Genomic DNA, 17,993 nt, shown 5'->3' with positions numbered 1-17,993 from the left:
GTGTGGGCAGTTCCGATCTTGGCTGGCCACACCACTGTGCAATGATTTCCCATCTTGCACACACCTGACTGAGCTAATCAAGGGTTTGCTAATTAGTTGAAGAGCACAGTCAGGCAGTTACAGTAGGGGAGAGACTAATCTAAGCAGTGCTGAGGCCTCAAAGCCTGGATTTGGCCTGGTGTGAGATAAATTAGTGGCTTATATGTCTGTGCATATATGCATGGTTACCCCAGCTAACTGCCAGATGTAAAATGTGCATACTCTACACATTGTTACCACCTCCTAAGCTTCAATAAACTCATATTTGGTGCATATATGTGCAGTTGGCTCATAGTTGGTTGATCTATCCCCACAGTACATAGTAGGTTAAATGTTGCTTCAGGCAGACCCTCAGGTGAGAGAGCATTGAGTTTGCTTCACAAAATATAGCAAAAGATTTTTACCAGTGGTGTCAGTGTGTGAATGATGAATGCCATTTTTAAAAACATGGTTAACATATTTTCCTAGTTTGACCTCAACTATCTGTAGGTCTACCTTAAACTCCAGCTGCTTAAGCACTGTATGTTGTTATGACTGACTTCTGGACTGTAACCCTCTTGTTCAAACATCATATATTTGCTTTATTTTTTTTTCTTTTAAAAATTTCCAGCAACAGCTGCCTTAATAAAACAGTGCCTAGTAACTATCCACTCTTTTAGACACACTTACCTTGTTGGTCCACCTTGTAGAAGTAAAGCCAGAGACAGTAGGTTTGTTTCTGCACAGTTTGCGTTGGTCATCCTCTCGTCCTTCATCAGTGGTACAGGATGCTGCACATAGGTCACTGTTGGCTGGATATTTCTGGTTGGTGGACTGTTCTCAGTCCAGCAGTGGCACTGAGATGTGTAAAAACTCCAGCAGCACTGCTGTGTCTGATCCCCTCAGACCAGTGCAACACACACTAACATACCACCATCATATCAGTATCACTGCAGTGCTGAGAATGACTTACCACCCAAATAATACCTGCCTTGTGGTGGTCCTGTTGGGGGCCCTGAACGTTGAAGAATAGGGTAAAAGGGGGTTAGTAAAGTATGCAGAGAAACAGTAGAAATACAAAATTCTCATATGATAAGTGGAGCTGATAAAATGGACAATGAGTGTTGTTTTAATGTTATGCCTTCAGAAATATCTGACTTCTGAATACAGCGGAATTCAGTGATTGGGAAAAAAACGTTTAAGGCAGGGGTCACCAGGACTCCTTCTGGAGATCAGTCTGCTGCAAAATTTAGATTCAGTCCACAGGCAGACCTCAGCTAGCAGATCACATTCTTCTGAAGACACTGATCAGACCTGTCAGATGTGATAGTTTAGAGTTGGGAACTTTTGACTAAACTCTGTGGCGAGACAGGTCTCCAGCAGGATTAGAGATTTGGGGTGACAGGTTGCAGCATTGCAGCTCTTTCTGTTCTATGATGTGCTGTCAGGTCCAGGCCACCTGGGAGTCACCATGGGTCAATCCATAGCTAGCAGCCTTGTGATATATAAAAAAAAAGCAGTAGCCAATTTGGTGCAATTCAAGCATGACATAAAAACAAGCTCCAATAATTTGTGCAATTTCAAGCCACATTTTCATGGTGATTATTTTGCATAAACAATAGTATGTGTTTCTGATTGAAGGAACAGTGTAAGATTCAGTGCGCCAGGTTCATTATAAACTAAATTATAAAACTTCCTGCAACTTTTTTGTCTAATGTGAGCAAACATACTCACATGCTTTTTTTCAGCAGTCATTAGTGAGATTACTTTCAAAATCAGCACCAAGCCTTCTCTTTTATTTTTTTATTTTTTATGCAAACACTGTGAAAATAATTATACAATGTCCTTCAAAAGTGTAAAAACGCATTTCCATAAATATTCAAATATCCAAATTTAAATGCAAGTGGACAAACTAGAGTGAGTAATATCAGTATCATAGAGCAGAGTGAAACTGAAATGATGGTTCTTTCTTCTGACCCTTTTGGGAAAGATTCAAATTCTGTTTACAAAATGCTGTGCACAGTTAAAAGGTACAATGTCAATAACCAAGTAATAATAATAATAATAATAATAATAATAATAATAATAACATACTCAGACTATACAGATATATGTACATCCCTCTAAATCTTGTTTAGTCAGCAGCCATGTTACCTTCTAAGTGCAGGTTCCTGTCAAAGTCTCTACTTTGTTATTATTTTGCATTTTTTAGGCTTCATCTTTAGTCCAGTATTAGGATGCCTTAAAACTTTAAGACTGCAGTGAGTCTACAGTAAAAATGGCTGTAAGAAAAAAAAGAAAGAATTGTAACTATAGGAACAAGTTGTTCATTATTTTCACGTGTTTAAAAGGGCTTCAGCTCAATCACTTGTATCTTTTTACCATTTGGAATTAAATAATATATTGTCAAATCGTGTTCCACTTTGAAAGCATGAGGTTTTGTTATGACAGTGATGGTATGTTAGAGTGTGGCTGGAGTAAAAACTGGCTCAAGCATTAGTTGCCGTTTCATGCTAAAAGCATAAATACACTTTCTTCTGAAATGTCACCATTAAAGAGTAAAGAGCAATATTAAACAAAGAGCTTGTAGGGAAAGTAAACCCCAGTGGAATAGTCATAGAGGGGTCAGTGGATTAGTACACTACCAGACTGCATTCATTATGCACAGGCTGTGTACAGCCCTGGTAATAAAGTTATACAGCATCGCTGTCTAAAAATAAACATGTATATCCACTTTATTTATCATGATGAATAGAGCAGAAAAACTTGCTCTGAAGTCACCTGCAACAAAATCTCTACATAAACTTACAGTCATAGGCAAAAGTTTAAACGACCTGTATAAATGACTTTTTTTGTATTTTTTAACGTCCTCTGCAGGGAGAACATTTAAATATGGTATTGTTCTGCAAATTTTAGTGAACATATTTGATTTATTGTACAGCAACGGTAGATCATAAAGGGATATTCTAATTTTGCACAATATATTGTATATTTCCTGTTATCTTTGTGTTACATTATACACAATATATTGTACATTAAATCAAATATGAGTAACAGAAGATCATGATTTCTTGGGAACAGGATAATCATCTTTTATATAAGATTACAGACACTCTTTGTTCTTGGTAGTGTTTTTCTTTTTCATAGGTTTGAATTGAATTTGTTGCATCCTTTCGTTTGCCCATCTTCTTTCATTCAATGTTTTATTCATCTTTTTCATGGTGTGCTGACACTGGCATTGCATTACATTGCACACCCATAGTGTTTTTTTTCTTTCTTCTACTTTTTGATCTTGTGACATTGTTCATGTAAACTGTTCACTTTCAGCTGCTCCTAAGTGACCAGTCTGAGTGGCTTTACCTAATAATTTTTGGTTTTGCACAGTATTTTCATTTACTCTCATTGCATACTGTACATACGTTCTGTTTTTTGCCTGTTAGAATGAAAAAAAAAAAAGGTTTGTAACAATGATGCATACTAACAGGCATTAAAACGTACTGTCTAATTCTCTGTGTATATGACAATAAACTCCTGAATCTTAAATCTATTTCAAACTAAAAAATACATTTGACTATCTTGTTAATGCAAATCATCTATGGTTTAACACAGAAAATGGTTCCTTTGAATTTGCCTGATTTAAATGTGCACACTGAATTTAATATATCAGCACAATTATGATCATTCAATTTACTTATTTTTTTGGCAAGAACTGTATTGATGCAATGTGCTTTATTCATGTGGTTTGAACAGGTTTGAATCAAGTAAATTCAAAGCAAAATTTTTCAATTTATAGTTCTGGTCATGTAACTGATGCATGAGAGATGAGTGTTGGCTTGTTAGGAAGTGCATCAAAATCTTCCTTTTCGTGCTCACTGCACTTAATGTGGATTCAAAACAAGCATCTGCTTGTGTTTGTCATCAGCAGAGAACTGATCCCGCAGTCTTTCTCTGCAGCGAGCACTCTGTAAACTGGCTTGAGATGCCGATGTTAACCTTCCATCTTAAAACTCTTCATAGAGCTTCAGCAGTATAACTATAAAGATGTAAATATAAAAGGTTGTGCATGCAAATAGCAGCAAATGTTCAGAAGGGCAGCTGTCACTGGCACTGAGGGCTGACCACTGTTATTTAAACAGACAATAAGTTAGATAAAGAGTTAAAATGCCTTTAAAAAGTAGGTCACATTCTCCAGCTCCAAATCAGTCATCCCTCATCTTAGGGTTCACTTCATTATGTGTTGAATGAACAAGGTTCCCATGGCAACTGCTCCAACAGTTTTGTGGCAGAGAGATGCAGGAGTTTCAAAGCAGGCCTCATCAAAAAGACAGTCACTCAACACTGAACCCACATCAGATTTAACAGCTTTTACAAAACACATAAGCTATAATATAAATCAATATGTACACAGTTGACTGATGTGGTCAGCACACTATTTGCACTTTTGTGCAAAAGCAGTAATGAGGTTTGGGAGAATGAAATTTCAGACTAAGCTGCTGCTCTTCAGGCGTTTCTCTTATTAAGGCAAATGTCATATCATTAAAGCAAGGCCAGGAGTCATTTAGAGAAAATGTCAGTCGCATCATTATTTCACATTTTGGCCTGCGTTGTAGATTCATCCTCTACTTATTCCCTGTGACAGCCTGAGATCTACACTGTTTCCCTCCTCTGAAGGAGCTTGCTGTTTTCTGGTTGGTTTTGTTTGTTGAATTTTTTTTTTTAGAAAGCATTAACCTACTTTTAGTTTCCCACTGTTTCGTTCACTTGCTGTGGCCTCTTGTGAGCAAAACACTGGAGAAATGTTTCAGAGAGGTTTCATTTGTGCTTTGTGCTCCAGCGGAAGCAACAATCTGATCGTTCACCATTTATCAGAAAGAGAAGAAAGTGACGTGTCGGCCAATGCTAAGGTCACATCATCTGATGATGGTGTTTGAAAGGTCATCCAGCTCTGACCGCCAAAGTATACTGGAGCAAAGCTCTTAATCCTTGGATGTTGAGGGGTGCTGGAGTATGGAACACCCTCTACAGGATGGCCTTATGTGACCGTGTTGTATTTCTGTACAATATACCTGCAAGAAACTTTAGGAAACCGTGTTCTTCTGAACTTTGAACCGTTGCTTTTTTGATAATCCACTTTTGAAAGGTTCATTTTGTGCAATGGAAAACATACTGAAAAGCATTCTTAATACAAGATTTACATACAGTGCTCCCCAAAAGTATTTGGACACTTTAACCACTGGTAGTTTTTAGTTCTTGAGGTAACTTTATAAAAAATTCAACAAAATGACATTCGTTTCAGAGAAAAATACTTTCAGCACAGCATCAAACTGCTGATAGTCTCATCATGTGGAAAAATCCTGGAGAAGAATTCCAACCGGACTGGACTAACAGCCCTGCAAAGCACACAGATTGAAATGTCTGGGCTGTTTTCTTACAGTGGTGTTGATGCGCTTTTGTTCACTGATGGGTTTATGAATTCAGAAGTGTAGGAAAGTATTATGGATGCAAACCTGCAGAGGTCTGCAAGGAAAATATTCCAGCAGCCTTTTGAATGCATCACGAAAAAGGAAGTGAGAGCAGGAATGTTCTGTTTAAAATAAATGCCACTTCATTTGACACAGTAAACTCAATATTTCCAGGCCTTGCAAACGCTGAAAAGAATATGCTGAGTAACAGTTTGCTCCTACTTACAAAATACCTTTAATTCATTGTAAATACATTTAACTAAGTCACTTATAAAGTGCAAGATAAAATTGCAATGATGTACAGAAAAGGGAAAAAAAGAAAAAAACAAAACTTTATTTCACATCTTCTCATTTATCTCTGCACTGTACATTTCAGATATAAAAAGAACTACATGTATGAAAATAGCACAAGAAATAGAAATGGGTTTTAAGATAGGCCAAAAACTCACATACACCCTCTTTTTATCCAGTCCAAGTCATAACCCCACGAACATCACTGCACATCGCTGAGAGAAACTAACTCAACACAGGCGTTTACTCACAAACATGAAAAATATACACTGACTTGTCAAATTGTTAACACAAAGCTAAGTACAATGAAACTCTATGTCTCAGTGTGATGATAGGTGTTACCTATGCCTGTATGAAGGGTGTCTGACTGGGGCGTGAACAAAAATGTTTTCTTTTTCTCTAGAATAGCAGACCACTGACAGATATATCCAGCGATGGCTTCTCGTCTTACCAAAAGAAATTCACAAATTTCAGAGACATTGTAAAATTATGCTTTATGAAATGTACTTTACTGCACAAACCAACCCCAACTACAGCCTGAAATAAAGATATGGATCTATAATAATAATAATAATAATAATAATAATACATCCTCCGGGCATGTCTGTGAGCAGTGATTTCTTTGGTGAATCATGATGCATGTTTCATGATTCACCATCATGATTTCTTTGGCATTCTGACTTGACTGTGACTACGTCCTTTGGAGCGTACGTGGCGTTGTGTTTTTTAGTTAAACTGACTGTTAATTAAAAAATCTAGTAACTTGTCATAAGTCTTCAGTATGTTGGAGCCTTACAAGGTGTTTGGTAACATATTGATTGGTATTAAGATGTAGAGAGGGAAAAAGTGAAATGATTAAAAGGGGTTCAAGAGGATTCAGTGTATCTTAGTTTACTAGATGTTGAATATCCAGCTAAGAGTTTGCCTGACTGCCTAAATTGCTCTTGTAACGGTCACTAATTCGTTGAGCTATTCATATGCACCCACCTAAAGAACTTGTTGTACATTGATGCTCCATGTTTTCCATGTTAATGCTTTCAATAAAAATATCAGTTGAAATCTAAAATCTCTGGCCTACAATATTATCACACAATACATTATACGCAGGGGGTTGATGACACCATTGCTTTCTATTTCTTTCCTTCCGTGTTTCCCTGTTTTTTGATTGGTGGTCTAATTAAAAAGTCCCAGTTAAAAATAGCATAATTAGATTCAGTTCCTAAACACAGTATGTATGGCTTTAATTATCTTACCTAACCTTCCAGCATAGTGGTTCTGTAACAAAATCTCAGTAGGAGAGAGCAACACCATCAACTGCATCATGATGGGTCAGTCTGGAGGGGTTAGCACCACCAATAATGAACAGCTAATAATTATTATACGCCAAACTGAGTCAACAACTGCAATAATAACAATAGTATGTTGAAACACTCGCAAACTATTAGCAGATAAATCGCAAAACAGGTCAATAATGGAATGACACCTTCAAAAAGCCACAACAAAAGAAATTCACAACAGCCTCATGAAACGCAGGACAATCAGTTTGTCAGCAGTTCACCACACGTTTCTGATGAATTCAATACGTCAACAACAGAGCACAAGACAAACCTCAAAGATAACTTCAAAAAGGCACCCGACATGTCCTGTCTGAACGTGTCAAGTGCACCATACTAGATATAGCGTTTGTCAGAATAGGCATCAAATCATAACATGACTTCAGGGATTGAAATTAGAGAAACCCCCATGTCGATAAGTAGAAAATTATTTTGACAGTTCGTTTTGGCATTTGCCATCGCATGTGGAGTAGCTTGCTCTGAAGCTGCCATCAGAACAGTAAAATGTACTAGACAGGCCACCACAGTGGTTTAAGAATAACGATGGAATATTGAGTTAAGATGTCTTCAATTAAATGCTACCCTTGTGAAGAAACAAATTATAATGTATTGCTATTAATGCACAATACAACTAAAAATACTACTGATGTTTAATAATCCATGACAATGATTTGGCATAGTGTATAACATATCCAAAAAAAATCTTTATTTAAGAAAATGCAGATTGCCTTGATACATGTGTTCTCAACTTCCTTAGAATAAATCCTTTGGTAATGACTATAATTTGAAGCAGATGTTCTACTTCTCTTTCTAGTTTGGATCATCTTACACTAAGACTGTGCTGGTGACCCTAAGGCAACTCTGTAGCAAATTATTGTGAACTACAGTTTGGTTATGAACACAGTGGTAATGTAGGGTCAATGTTGGGTTATGCCAGGATGCTAGAAATATATCTAAGCATAGGTATTACTTTACTTTTTGTTTGAACTGGTGGTGATCTACATCTACACTAGTCTGAAATAACTGTAATGGAGACTAATTGTAAAACACATTGGAAAAAACTGAGTGATCCAAACCTTCCACAGCTAAAACATCCCTTTTGTGGTTGAGTTGATTTTGCTTACTTGATGTGGAGAAGGGATGATTACAAGTCCCGACTTTGGCCAGGCCCATAGATAGTAATTTTAAGTAGGGATGATGTAATCTCTATATATATAACTCATGCAATTACTATCTAAACTGATTGTTTTTATAGATCTAAATAGTTCAACTCTTGTTGGAAAATCTTTAATATTAAAAAAATCTATAAATATAGGCAAACCTCTTTATTCCCAAAAGGCTCTGATATTCCAAAAAGTTGTTGAATTGTTGTAGTGAAATTGTGCAGGTTCAGATTTAAGACTAATACTCTAATTATAGCATGCAGTGACTGGGAATTTAGAAATGCATCAAAATAAATGTTGACTGACCAAAAAATGAAAGGTGAGGAAAAAAAAGCACAGAGTGAGTACATCAGCAGTCAGTCAAAACCAGGAGTTATCCCTGTCATGGACAGTCATCTCTTTCAGGCAGATGGCGACCCCTCCAGAAGAAGGCACTATGGATGTCTCTGAATGCTTCCCCATGCCTCTGGTTTTGACTGATGGCTGGTTGGCAGGTCCCCATTCTTAGGAACCACCTGCTGGGACCATCTTGATATTAGAGGTCAGGGGCTTACATGCTGTGCAAAGCTCTTCCTCCCCCCACAAACACTTGGCCAAAGCATCCTTATCCCCTTGACTTCTTACTGCAACTTTCTCAGCCAAAACAAGTCAAGCTTCTGTGATACGTGAATGGTGAATGTTTTTTTTTTTCCCTTGGTACCTGAAGAACAAAGGCAAAGATTTCTGGCAGGGAAATGCTACCAGACAGAAAGCCTGTGGGCAATACCCTTCCGACTATGTTAAAAGAGCCAGGCTGCTTACCTTAAGGGCTTCAAAGTATCTGCTGTAACTTTGTTATGGCAAAGTTTTGTTTTTCATTTGTGTCCTAACCTACTGGAGAGGTCTTTGACTGAGCAAAGTTCTTTGTTTTCTGGAGACCAGCATTTGTTTAAATAGGCTGTACCTTCAAATGTCTTGGTTCGGACTGTTCTTCTATTTCCATTTGGACCAAACTGCAAGCCACGTCCTCTGCGTCTTGGAAGAGGAAGTGGGGTTGCTAAAGATAGAGGTAGCCTACCCAGTAGACAACATTGAACAATAGGAAAGAGGTGGGAAAGAAGACACGAGAGTATGCGTCTAGCTCTAGGATGTCTATGTGGACTCGGCCTCTTCTCCATGCTCCTCCTTTGCACTCCTCATAGCAGCAGAAGAAGCTCTGGCAGTCTTTTCCATCCAGGCACTCATATATGCAGGCATCATCAAACTCCTGCCAGTACATGGAGTTGTTGAGCGCAATGACTGTAGGAGGAGGTCCCACATCCAGCACCGAGTAGTTCTGCAAGACAATCACAGCACAAAGGTACAACACTTGGCAGGCAGGCATATGCTCAGTGTCAAAAACATATGCTATATCCTTTCTCAGACGGCAAATAGAGACGTGACTTGTTCACAGCTACTCAGGAAATCGTGAGAAACATGGTTTGCATCTAGTCCAGTTTGTGTCGATGGTGTCTGTCATTTAAAAGAAGTATCTCATTGATTGAACATGCAGTTCCGCCCCCAGAGGGTGAGCTCCATTAATCTTTCAGCTGTTACAGACTTTTAAGTGCAGTGGACTTTGTAGTAAATGACATATTTTCCCCTTTGCCTGTCTTTATTGCTAATGACAGTCTTGCTATTGAGAAACATAAACACATATATGGTGAAGGTGATAATTTATAGGAGATTGCCTATAGGGCAATATTTGTTTTGTGGAAAATTGCAATGGTAATTATCCTCATATCTCAGCAGGGACACAATCTAATCAGAATGAGTGATTGGGGGAGTGCTGGAAATCTCACCTGCCGTGCCTGCTACTGTAGAGACAGAATGAATTTTGATATGAGTCCAAATACCAATAATTTAGCAGCAAATTATGCCACATGACCATGGCTATTTAGATCCCACTATGTATTTGATATTCAAGAAATCCTTCATTGTCAGATATTGGCACATATTATGCAGTATCTTGGATACACTTTGGATACCATCACCCTTCTTCATAAATTAACAAAAAGCCATCAAGGCTGAAGAGTGAATGGACACTGTTATAGATGTGAATATTATGACTGTCAGGCTTTAGAAGCCTTTGAGGCACAGCCCTTAATGTATTGCTCTTTCTTTCTTTCTCAGAGGAGATTAGTTAAAGGCCAGAATCTCCATCATGGCATCTCAGAGCGATTTCAGTTCTCCGGGGAGCTCCGAGGCCCATACACCAGCTGTCATAATCCACCTCCGCTCTAATTGAGGGGAGTGAAGCAAACCTGAGGTCAACTCTTAGCCCTTACTTTCACTCTTACAGAACCCACACTGCACTTTGGAGATGTCACCCAAGTGCACGTTTTGTGAGTTTTGTTGAAATGGTACAACTTAATGCTCCTTTACGGTGCCATTTAATGCAGATTGCAGTGAAAGCTTATTGTATTACTCATACCATGCTATTTATGTAGGAAAATGGAAAATTGACCTGAAGCGCTGATTTGAAGTGGGCATATGAGTGCTGGACCTCATTACATACTTACCTTGGCTCCCTGAAGAGCGCTACAGGTGTTCTATATGTGAACAGTCCTGCTGACTAACCATGATGCAAGTCTATAAGAGCATGCAGGAAGGGACTGTATATAATGTCTCATTATAAAGCTAACAGCGGTGCTATTTGTGATAAAAGATCCTGTATTAATACCCTTCAAAAAGGATGCCATGCTTCAGTCATACTGCGAAAGGTTCTTACCGATCTCTTTGTCTTGTTGCAGGTAGGTCTGCGAGCGCTGTAGGAGTAATAGTTGAGCGTTGCATACTCCATGAGAGCCGCAAAGACAAACAGGAAACAGACAGTGACAAAGAGGTCCATGGCTGTGACATATGACACTCTGGGCAGCGATGTCCTGGCCACTGTGCTGAGGGTGGTCATTGTTAACACTGTAGTTATTCCTGCATGGCAAAGAAAAGGAATTAGATAAATGTATTTAGACCAGAATTCATAAGATTGCTATGTGACACCACCTTGCACACGTAGGTCCGTCACAATTATCACAAGATGCAGTTAAATAATAATAATGCAGTTATTTTAAGCTGATTTCAGTTATTTTCCATAGTTGTTAGCGTTCACACTCATGTTTACATTGCGCAAGTGTGAATTAATTTTAATGTATAATAATCTAAAATAATTAGATTTTATTCCAAACAGTTTTAGACTATTTCTGTTAGTATATTTATCATGAAATGTTCATACAATATGAATTTCTACAACTCATACTAAACTATGTCACTGTGTGACTTTGTTGACTGGGTGAAAGTATTAATTAAATCAAATATACAGGGTCACTCAAAAGTTTGGAATTAGTATGTTCAATAGCACAAACCAACTTTGTTGAATGTACATGTCTAAAATGTTTAAAATTGTGTTAACACTTTATTTGGATAGTCCACTTTAGATGCTTTGTAGATAATTTACTTTCAAGTTGTGTTCAACTAAATAGCTACTTAATTGACCATCATTTTTATAGCTCTAAACCTGGCTAACCTAATCCTAACCCTAACCTTAACCTCAACCCAAACCAAAAATAATCCTTACCTTCATCCTAGCCCTAACCTTGGTCCAAATCCTAACCCTAACCCCACAACTGTTTAGATTAAACAGATTTTGTTCTGTTGACAGTTTGTTAACAATTTGAATGTCTGTAGATAATCAATAGGGGGCTATTAGTGGGCTATCCAAATAAAGTGAAACCAATCATTCTAATATGATGCTGATGTTCTACATGTTTCAAGCTATTTGTAGGAAAATGTAAAAATGAAGAAATTCTTTTTTTTCTTCTTTTAAATGGAGCTTTAGATGATGATACAATTGAGAAAGCTGTATAGCATCAAGGATGAAATTACAGTAAAAGTAACATCCAGAATGCCACATGTTCAAAAAAGCAGGGACCAAATCTCACTAATCAAGTGGCAGTTTCATGACAAGAAGTTACTATAAACAGATAATAATAGTTTATTATTTAATAACACTTACTATTTTTACCAAGCCACTACTTCTTGTTGTTCCCAAAATACAACAGTGTGAAAAACACATCTGATGTCTAGTTTATGACATATCAAATGACCCTGTATAAGTTATTGAATAACAATGACGAGCGATTCCAAACTTTTGAACAATAGCATATATACACTGAATAAACATGAGAGACTGAACTGAAAAGTATTTATTTTGCCACCATACATCAAACTATACATTTATTTACTATAGTAAACATCACTACACATTAAAGCTGCTCCATGATAAAGAATGTTGTTGTTGAAGAATGTATCCCACCTTGCACCTTGACTGCAAAATACACTTCTGTGACTATAGTTCAGTAATAATGTATGATCTCACTTCTGTGACTGAGTTATTATTTTGTCCCTTTGCTTTGACACCTTTTCTTTAGCCGCTGATAGAAATGGAAAAAGCTTCAAATTGAAAATCCCACCCACGCACCAAGACTAAGTCTTACACATTCACACTCTGAGGTTCACTCTCCCTTGAACATTACAGAGATGCCTCCAAAACCCACTGACTGCGCCACTGTTTTCCAGAGGTTTCTATGGAAACAAGCGAGCCACTTCTATTTCAGATGGGCATTTCGCACTCCCTTCCTCTCTACCCTGCCACCACTGGCCGTAGTGATTACCTTAACCTGTTAGACTGCCCTTTCCTGATAGACTTGCACTTATTCAAAGGCCTGCCTGAGTTAGAGCTCACTGTAGCATATATCTAAACTGCTGAGCTACACACTAACCACATCAGCTCTCCCAGCTAGTGTGGTTTAAGGTGAGGAAAAGAAAAATAGTAGTCACGATTCCACTGTCTCAATGTTGAACCAAACTGCAAGCCCACAGATCAACAACAATATTGCACTTTCAGTTTTTGGCTCCTAGTCTCAGCACTAGGAGCAACACATCACTCAGTGACTACACTGTGAAAAATGAAAGTGCCTGAAGGGTTTTTTGGAGCGATGCCAGAGAAGAACCATTTTTGGTTCCCAAAAAAAATCGTTTTTTTAAAAAGAGCTACTTTTTAAAATGAGGTGTAGGAGTGTAAAGAACATTTTTAAAGTTTAAAAGAGCTCCACATAAAGTGAAAAGTTTGAATTAAAAAATTGTGTAACATGTCCTATGAATACCATGATTGTAAGAAACTGTGTTTATTATACAGAATTAACTATCTCAGTCTCTCAGTCCCTGCTTGCATTATGACCTGCCATAAAGACATGCCACCTGCCATAAAGCCATGCCATGATTATGGCTTAAATAAACTTTCAGTCCAAAATAGAAACTTTACTTACAGCTCAAAAATACAGCTTGTGAGTTCTAGATAAATAAATGTCTATCAGTAATTGAAGTGACCAAGTTATTATTAGGCCAGTTTATAAGTCATGATGCACCATGCAAGTTAAGACTGAGTTTCTTTGGCGCTGATAATATAATGTGTTATAACCAGGGGCAGAAATGGGCCAAAGGCCCATTTCAGGAGTAAAATTAGAGACAGAACAGCATCCGGTTTAGATATCACAAAAAGTAAGTTTTATAAGTAAATCACATATAGATGTTTTACTCTGTTCTAATGTATGTGTGTGTGTGTGTGTGTGTGTGTGTGTTTGTGTGTAAGCGACTCAAACAACGCGACTCAAACAAAAAGTAGCATGATGATACCCAGCTAGCTAGCCTGCCTATGTCAGTCATTCACAGCTAGCAAAGTATCTAAATATAAACTTTTCTAATGAGTCTCCGGACACTGAGCATTTTGGACGGACTACAGCACACAGTGAAATTGGCTGTTTTGTTTGACAATTTGCTTTGTAGCCTCTGACTTGTTGAAAAGCTTGTTCCTATGTGTCACTTGTTAACAGTAGTTTCAATAAAAATAACACTAACTTTTAAGAGGTGTATTTCTATGGTGCTATTAGGTTAATTTTTAAAAATGTCTATACTTCTTAGGTTACGAACAAATTCTGTTTTTTTTTTTTTTAATTTTAAAAAAGATTTTGTTCCATTGTCCAGACTGTTCTTAGTAAAGATTTTCTGGCTCTCCACAGAACAGGTATCAGACGCATTTAAGAAAAATAATGTTTATTTATGGGGTGATCCCCAGTGTTTAATCAAAGCATTAGCCCCTTAAAACCTAAGGCTTATTGCACACTAATGCTTAATTTTCAGTAACTACAGGGAATTCAGTGCAAAGGGGTTGAGCTATTCTGAGCTGTTCTTAGGTTACTATAAGACTTTGGGCCCACCGGTGGACCCTGTAAGTGTTCATAAGGTCTGAAATGACCTAGATTTTTTTGCAACAATCAGCCGAAAGTACACTCTCATAAAAAAGGTATGTCTGCAGTAAGGAACATAATTATACTATATTCCACTGCAATGATATTTTTTAAGTTTTATTGACTCCAGAGTCTCTACTTTGTCTCAAGCCTTTTTGTGTATATGTACCTTTCTCCTGGGAAAAACAAAACAAAACTAGGGTATACAGTTAGACCGTCGTACATGGTAACACTTTCTATGAATGTTACATTTGTAAGCATCTATAAAAACATTTATAACATGTTATAATGCAGTTATAAGGCATTATACACATAGTTATAGGCACTTATAAAAAGAATTACACTGAATTAATTTTTTTTTAAGCCATGTTTATAATGCATTATAAGTGTTAAGAACATGTTATACTGTCAGTACCAAAGAAATCAGTCCCAGCTTGGAGAGCGTAATGTAAAGACAGATTTCCATTATTTTATTTGTCACTGCTGGTACTGTTAGTGCTGCATCTTTGGGGCCTCAGTCCTGAATATTCAGATGCTCCAAACAGTATAATATTGGATATGCAGTGCTAAGTTAGTGCCAGGCTAACGGTGGTGCACACTGACTTTCCCACATTGGGTAAAACACTGATGGCAGCACTAGTTTAAAATCTGAGATCTGAAGCATGTAATGCGCTTTATTGTGTATGTTTTCATTAAATTATTCAGTAAATACTTCAAGTTGAAGCCTCACTCTTAGCACTGGAGGAGACTTTAGTACAGTATGCCTCACTTAGAGACGAATACAACTTAGGAGTTCTTATCATTTGTTATGAACAGTACTTATAATGCATTATGTATTTGTTCTTTCAGTTAAGGTCAGAGACACCTGATGAAAGGTGAAGTTAAGCCTTTGAGAAAAAATGCATCTTGCTCTTGAATGCATTATATTTAAGCTTTTTTCAGTTGGTTTTAAAAATTTGTGGATGAAACAGTGTTTTAATGTGTATTTCAATGCAAAAATGCACGAGAAATAACCATTAGGACAATAAATAATTAATAAATGAAGTACAAAAATAAGACATTCAGGTTTCTCCTTGGCTATTTCCACTCCTGGTTACAACCACTACTTATAATGCATTATATTCACAATTCATATTGCAAAATAAATGTAGCTATAAAGTGTATATTTAGAAATGTTTATACACACATTTATAATGTCCTATGAATCCATTACAACACGACAGGTGTTCATAGATTCTTATAGACATGTTATTCGTATTTTTGGGGGGTAGCTGGTGAAATCACCTTGTTAGCTGTTGTGCACCAAGGCTTGTTAATTTGTCAGAGAGAAGACTCAGTGGCATGAAATGAAATTAGACTACACTTACTTTGTACTGTGTGGCTTCACTGATTTATTTCCTAAGGCTTCTTCACTCACAAGTGAAATAATTAGTCCATGTTGCCTATCAGCACACAATCTGTCCTACAACTTCAGCTAAAGAGATGAGGTTAACCTCAAGCGCTGCTTCATCAAGGCCTAGCTTCTCTTCTACAACAATCAGCATCAAGGCCCACACACCTTGGTCCTGATGTTCTTTTAAAAAGCACCCTCTCATTAAAGCCTGCATGTCATCAAAGACCAACAGGTTCTCCTCAGGCTAACATTCTCCCTCTTGAAGTCCAGAACTTGGTCAGCACCCTGTTTGGCCTGACATTTCCACAGCTGTAAGCCCTGTCTCTCTCTTCTCTTATCCTTCCTGTCTTTCTTTCTGGACTCCATCGATCGAACTAGACGGCTGTAAAACAAATCTCTGTTTTTTAGCCCATTTTCCATTTTCTCTGCTGAAAGCATAATGACTTCTTTTGTCAGCCAGATTAATTGCATTCATTCTTCTTTCCTTCCTGGACTGTCTCGCCTGCTGTTTTTCCTTCCCAACACGGGATACATGACTCTTCCTTTTTTTCCCCCACTCCATTTCCTCTTCTTGTGTATGAGTTGTATGAGCCGCAGGATCTGCAGAGCAAAACTGATGGGCTTTGTCTACCACTGATCCTGTTCTTATCTTGAAAATACACAGGAGGGCTATTCTGTCAGATCCATTTACCAGAGGACCTTCTAGGAAAAGGGTTTAGAAGGTCATCGGCCAATTCTGAGAAGTGGAAGAATGTGAGATTTATGGATTATCACACTTTTCAGATCTTTACAGTTTAAATTCACCAGTCTAGTTGACAGATTCAGCAGCTGCGTGCAAATGAGGTTTATGTTTCACAGTGCTGCGACAGAGATGGTATGAAGGGTGCTTACTCTATAGAACTGGCTATTAACCTTCGTATCTTTATGAGCAGAAAAGCATTTCCCCATATCCAGTTCAACATGTCAGATGCTGCTTGTATCACTAATCAACATAATTTAAACAAAAGACTTCTTGCATTCTGCACGTGTGAAATTTGAGATGTGGCTTCATTACATTTGAGTTTTAATTCATATACAAGGGAATCAGAGATACAAGTCTTGCACACAAAGACAAGAACATGACAGACAGTACAAACAGAAAAGTGTGATTGAACTAAAGAAACCAATGTGAATAAAACCAAAGGACTCATAAATGAATACAAAGAAATTGAAAAAGGAAAGGAATTAAACTGAAAGAAATTACCTTGAACAAACAGTGAGCAGGGCTGCACATGCTTACTGAAAGCAGGAAATGATAAAAAAAAAACGTGTGAAGCCAACAGTAAAAGAGGCATGTAGAATTGTCACAAAAGCAAGGAAAGATCAGCAACAAAGACATAAGACCTCAAAAACAGCACTGATGAAGGACTATAGAAAATGTAAAACAAAAGCTTTATTTAAAAAAAAAAATCAAGAAAATATCTTTGTAAAACTGCTGACAAATAGATGTCGACTCTTGTCTGAAAGTAAAAATTCAGACGTGATTCAGACACCAAATCAGGACAAACAGTAGCATATATCATACTTAACCAAGGTCAGAGACTACCCTTTGTTTATTTAATTTCCAGTCAAAATAGTACAGGTTATTCACTTTTGGAGATATTTCTGAAGAGATTAGACATTTAATGTATCAAGAAAGCCAAAGGAAGAAATAAGAGTGCCGCCCCCCCAAAAAAACTGGTGTTTAAAAATAGCTGAAAGATACAGAGAATACAGGTCTCCTAACAACTATGCAAGAACTGATAGACTACCACACTGTCACCATCAGATAAACAGCACGTAAGGCTTTGAGAGAGAGGAGAAAGTCAGTCTCCACTGTTGATTCAGATCTGAAAAATCCACAGGTGTTTCTGTCCAGCCTTCTACTGTAAGTAGAACTCAACACTACACTCCTATTAAAGACAATGGTTCTGTATAGAACACTGAACACTCAACAAACCCATTACAGACGGATGGGGAATGTGTTGTATATG

General features: G+C 37.5%; 1 protein-coding gene across 3 annotated transcripts in view; it reads right to left on the bottom strand.

The window, feature by feature from the left end:
• Positions 1-8,898: 8,898 nt before the first annotated feature.
• Positions 8,899-17,993, bottom strand: part of LOC108441187 (gamma-aminobutyric acid type A receptor subunit gamma3) — a 146,883-nt gene continuing 137,788 nt past the window's right edge. For all 3 annotated transcript variants that reach the window (XM_017720584.2, XM_017720590.2, XM_017720598.2), the window contains exons 9-10: positions 11,018-11,217; positions 8,899-9,583 (exon numbers count right to left, since the gene is read on the bottom strand). In XM_017720584.2, the coding sequence (XP_017576073.1) occupies positions 9,305-9,583; positions 11,018-11,217 (479 nt within the window). In that variant the 3' untranslated portion in view covers positions 8,899-9,304. The remainder of the gene's footprint in view (positions 9,584-11,017; positions 11,218-17,993) is intronic.

The sequence above is a fragment of the Pygocentrus nattereri genome, chromosome 26 (assembly GCF_015220715.1).
Source record: "Pygocentrus nattereri isolate fPygNat1 chromosome 26, fPygNat1.pri, whole genome shotgun sequence".
In the NCBI taxonomy this organism is placed as follows: domain Eukaryota; kingdom Metazoa; phylum Chordata; class Actinopteri; order Characiformes; family Serrasalmidae; genus Pygocentrus; species Pygocentrus nattereri.
Note: the sequence above shows the minus strand (reverse complement) of the source record. Positions and strands in the feature narration are given on the sequence as shown.